This window comes from Odontomachus brunneus, unplaced genomic scaffold (genome assembly GCF_010583005.1).
Source record: "Odontomachus brunneus isolate Ranch 3 - 2012 unplaced genomic scaffold, Obru_v1 Obru_scaffold_206, whole genome shotgun sequence".
Lineage (NCBI taxonomy): Eukaryota > Metazoa > Arthropoda > Insecta > Hymenoptera > Formicidae > Odontomachus > Odontomachus brunneus.
In genome coordinates, this window is record NW_022639656.1 from 25299 (window position 1) to 30724 (window position 5426).

The 5426-nt window shown below is 33.4% G+C and overlaps 1 protein-coding gene across 2 annotated transcripts; it reads left to right on the forward strand.

The window, feature by feature from the left end:
• Positions 1–897: 897 nt before the first annotated feature.
• Positions 898–2008, forward strand: LOC116852211 (opsin Rh3-like). Of its 2 annotated transcripts, none has more exons than XM_032832321.1 (2): positions 898–1027; positions 1343–2008. In XM_032832321.1, the coding sequence occupies exons 1-2, from the start codon at positions 926–928 to the stop codon at positions 1751–1753; spliced, it is 513 nt and encodes a 170-aa protein (XP_032688212.1). In that variant the 5' UTR covers positions 898–925; the 3' UTR covers positions 1754–2008. The 2 variants fall into 2 exon arrangements, with proteins under 2 accessions (XP_032688212.1, XP_032688213.1); XM_032832322.1 differs by having other exon boundaries at positions 914–1015.
• The last annotated feature ends 3418 nt before the right edge of the window (positions 2009–5426 follow it).

Consider the following 5426-nt stretch of genomic DNA (forward strand, 5'->3'; position numbering starts at 1 on the left):
GCGTAAGTATTTTATCACTGGACGAAGTATTACATATCAATATTTAAGTATTGAAATCAATTATAAGGTAGGATTTGTAACATTAAATATTGAAATACTTGAGTACTAAAAGCTGTATTTGAATCACAGAATATTACTAAATATTGTACTTTTAATACTGAAAATAAGTAATTAATCAATGATTCTTAGTATGATATTGCTATAAGGGAGGAACTTTTGTTTATCTCTGTGCTATCTGGGGACTTTACTGAAAGATATCTTTATGACGTCTTTTAGTAAAGTCTTAAAGATGTCTTTCTTTTGACATCTTTAAGACGATTTTTTAGACATAAAAGGTCTGAAAACTGATCTATAACTTTATAATTTATAACTTCTAAATTCAGTTTCCCATATATCCTGAATGTTTTATATTGATCAATTTATATTTATTAACAATTAGTCTATTAAATAATCTATTAAATAGTCTATTAAAAAGTCTAATTATATTGTCTAAAGTATTACAAGAGAGGAAGAAATTCCTTCATTTTCCTAGAACATTTGATTTTAATGTACTTTTTAAAAGATGATTATAGGACAGTCTAGTTTCATATAATTTGTTCACTTTATCGAACTTGTTTTTGTCGTTGGAAAAATAATTTAAAACTTTTTTATCCCATATAAATTGTTTTTTCGTAGATACTGTAAAATAACTATATTAAATAGTATATTGTTTTATAAGTGTTTTTTCTTTTCACTAAGTTTTTAAGATAATTTTTTTTTTTTTTTTTAATACATATCGAATATGAGTTGCCAGTTTATAAGAGCAACGCAAACAAGATTGTTAATGCGGCCCATCTGTCGCGTCAAAGGTAGTCTGTTGTAACGACGGTGAAAGGAAGGATTGATCAGTTGCATTCATTGGCTGTGAAAGAAGTTCTCTTTTAGCATGCAGAATTTTAGTTTTGTGTTGGATGTGCAATGGAATCAGCGTATGATGAACATAAAACGATTAGGCTATTCTCGAGAGCTAGTGAATGTAAATGCGGATGTAAATAAATAAAAATATAAAATTATCTTACATGTATTTTATGGTGTTAGCATGGAAACTATAACACACTAATAGATTTTTATTATTTTAGACGTAAATTTTGATTCTAAGATAAGGACAAAAGGATAAAATCTTTAATATCTCTCGACCATTATTATAATAAAAATCCGTATCTGATTGTTATAATTTCGAGAAACAAATTAAAATTTTGATAAAAATAACATAATATAAAAAGAAAGAAAACTAACTAATAAAAGAAATATATTCCTCTTAAATTGTATTGATTATAACTTTGTTTATTTCTTTTTTTTCTAGTGGAACGTCGATCCTTGCAAGTATTATTTTCCGTCAGAGATTTGGGGGACTAGACCCATATGGGAGATGGTACTGAAGATCATCAGTGTATTACCTATATTCGTCATAGGCACGTTGGCAAACATAAGTTTGATTTATGTTATTGTTCGAGTGAAGGCCCTGCAAAGTACAACCAACTTACTAATCGTTAACATGTCGATTGCTGATCTCGCTACGTGTCTCATTTGTCCGTGGATGTTTCTCTGCACTGATTTATATCAGAGATATATTATGGGCTCAATTGGTTGCCGACTGGATGGCATGTTGGTGCACGCGTTAACGTTGGTCGCTGTGTTTAATCTCAGCGTAGTTAGCTACGATCGAGTATCCGCTATTGTCTTTAATTGTTCTGGAAAGTTGACGGAAAGGTAGTTATAATTGACCTTATATCTTGAAGCCTTTATGTTATCAATTGAATTGAGAGAATGTTAAGAAAATTCGTTATTTTCCCTCACTTACAAGGAATCCTACGTAGGTGATTACCTTCGATTTGAATGAGCTTGAAATATGTTGTAATCTACACCAAAAGAGGAGACATGTATTTTTTTTATACGTACCCAGGCGGACTTTTAGGTAGCAAAACATCTTTTTGAAAAAAATCGGTTTTTTTCTTTAGGAGCATGTTTCGTCAAAAGTATAAGAAATAGAAAAAATTTTCTCGACGAAAATTAAATGGTTTTAGGGGTACTTTGCATTGACAAAATTAGATATTTGAAAAATGTAATGATTACCAACATACCCCCACCACTCAATAATTTTTTTTATAATTTTAAAATTTTGTGTCCACCAAAAAAAAATATATTTCATGTCGAATCCAACCATATATAATAATATGATTTTCTGACATACGGACTCGTTGAAAAATAGGTGGAAATATCCCCATATAACCGTAATGCCATCCGTAGCCGCCTAACCTACTCGATAATATACACAACATGTACTCATCGAACTTCCTCATAATAATAGGCGATTAGTACTGATGCAGAACATATAGGGTGCCCGCATAAGACGTCCTAGAAAAAAAAATATAAGTAGAACACATAAAAGTGAACAAATATTGTAGAAGTCATTTTTCAAACAACCACGTAAAATTTCGAGATATTAATTAAAATAGTTAGGCATATCAGAGCGCGGCGACACGGCAGGCGTGACATACGGCTCGCCGCGGTCGACGAAGAAAATGAAAGAGCGCACACGTACACGGACGCACACACGGAACTACCCATTTCAGTGTGCCAAACGGCCCACCTCTCTGGCCTATAAGATAGGCCCGCGTGTAATCGTCCATTTTCTTCGCCGGACGCAGCGAGCTGTATATCCCGCCTGCTGCGCCGCCACGCTCTGATTTGCCCAATTATTTTAATTAATATCTCGAAATTTTATGTGGTTGTTTGAAAAATGACCTCTACAATATTTGTTCATTTTTATCTGTTCTATTTATATTTTTCTTCTTGGACATCTTATCAGTGTTGGGAAGTAACGCGTTACTTGTAACGCCGTTATTGGTATCGTTACTCTTTTGAATAACGATTAGGTAACGTCGTTACTTTTTTGTGTCAGTAACGAAAAAGTAACGGCGATACATTTTTTTATAACGAGTAACGAGTAACGAAACGTCCGTTACTTTAATCGTTACTTTTTAATTTTTATAAAATTAAACTTAATTATATTTAATTTCTATGCATTTCTTGTTTTACGTTGGATTTAGTGAGAACCAGTGACATACTAAAAATGCTGTGCTTTTATTGGTGCATTGGTCTCGTGGACCCTAGCCTAAATCGAATTAACGTCGTCGTGTAAACGTAGTTTATGGCCCGTATTCATAGCGAGATTTTAAAGACTTTCTATAATGACTATTAACATGTTCGACTGGTCCTGGGTTAATCGCTCCGAGAGCGATTAATGACGTCATAAGTCTCTACTAACCAATCATAAAGCTTATAAGTACTTGTTCCAATAAACGTAGGTTGAATAACCTAGAGTGGGTTAACCCAGAGTCAGTCGAACATGCTATATATCATAAGATGACACAAAACTACTTTCAGAATCCAGTCTTTCTGAATCAGTTCTTATTAGTCGATCTAATGGAAATATTACGGAAACAGCCGATTCGAAAATAATCATGGTCTTAAGTTTATCTTTGCCAAGTCAATCTCAAATCAAATAAGTCTTACTTGAACAACATCTTATTCGTAAAGATCGTCTTATTTCACGACTATAAAATCTACTGATCTTAAGACAATCTTGTTTGAATAAGACTGACTTGACCAAGATCGTCTTAAGTGCTGACTTGAGGCTTGACTATGAATACGGCCCTTAGGCTCTGTAAATGGGAAAAACGGCACCGATATCCGATTTCTGGTAATAGGTAATCTCGAGTGCAAATGAGATGCGCATGTAAAAATATATAATATATGTAACATGAACTATATGATTTCCGCATTCGCATCTCACTTACACTCGTCAAGGATGCAGGCTTTAGGTCCGTTTCTTTGTAATAGTACTCAATAGGCCGTATTCATAATCGGATCTTATATTTAAGACAGTTTCAAGTTCACATTCAGATACTCTGTAGCCAATGAAATGATCTATGCAGCATCTGAAAATGAATTTAAGACGATCTAAGGGTGCGGTCACATGGAGTCAGAAATAACGGAACGGAAACATAACCTATAACCTAAAGGATACTACTTAGGGCTATCGCACACAAATTGACATAACTGCATATGCATAGCATAAGACCGTATGTACCAATGAGCATCGAGTATTAAGTCGCCATATTGGTGTTCGATGCTTAATATTCGATGCTCATTGGTCCATAGATCTTATGCTATGCATATGCAGTTATGTCAATTTGTGTGCGATAGCCCTTACACATGTTACTTCAATCAACGTAGTAAAGTATTTACCCAGACAACACATATGTCTAAAAGACATCTTTCTTTAAGATAACTTAAATAAGACGTCTTTAAGATGTCTTAAATAAGACGTCTTTAAGACGTTATCAAAAGACGTCTTATTTCTGACGTCTTTAAGACGTCTTATTTAAGATGTCTTTAAGACGTCTTATTTAAGATGTCTTTAAGACGTCTTATTTAAGATGTCTTTAAGACGTCTTTTAGGCCGGTATTCATAGTCATATCTTCCCAGACAGCACAATGTCTAAAAGTGGGATATAAGACGTCTTTAAGACGTTTCTAAGTTGTCTTTAAGACAAGTTTATAAAATATTGTCTTAAAGATGTCTTAAAGATGTCTTAAAGACGTCTTATGACTCGATTTTGGACATTTGTGCCATCTGAGTTATATTTAAGATCATCTTAAGTACTATCTTAAGATGAACTGATCACAGAACCGTATTCGCATCTTAAAACATTATTTAAGACGGTCTTAAAATAAAATTCGACTATGAATACCGGCCTTAAACGTTTTATTTAAGACGTCTTTTTTTCTAACGTCTTAGGCCGGTATTCATACCCAGATAGCCAAACCTGTGCGAGCAGATTTTACGCAGAGTTTGTCAACAGTGTCTGTTGACAGAATGGCAACAGACTGCACACAGAAACTGTTTTAGCAGTCTCTGACGACAGATTGGTGACAGACTGCCCACAGAGCCTGTCGACAGATTCTGACGACAGACTGACGGCAGATTGCGCGCAGATTCTGTTTCCTAGATAGGCTATTTAATTCTATGAAGGGCCATATGTACGTTATTAAATGGGGCAGTTTCACATACACACTATGTAAAACTGCTGCAGAGAAGTCAAGATAATTATATTGTGCAATAATTGTACACATATACACAATAAAAAATAATGTTTATATTTTAAAATTGTATTACTAATTTTTTATAAAAAAGCAACAATAATAGAGAAATAACGAGTACAAGTATAGAATAGTACAACGGTTAAATGGCCATTTAAAGGCGTACACATGTTATTCCTGGTAAAAATTGTTCTCATAATTTTTCATACAATTTCTCATCTTATTATTTTTTTTAATGTTGTTATGTCATTAAATCCGATTTAACCGTCATGCAATAAGTA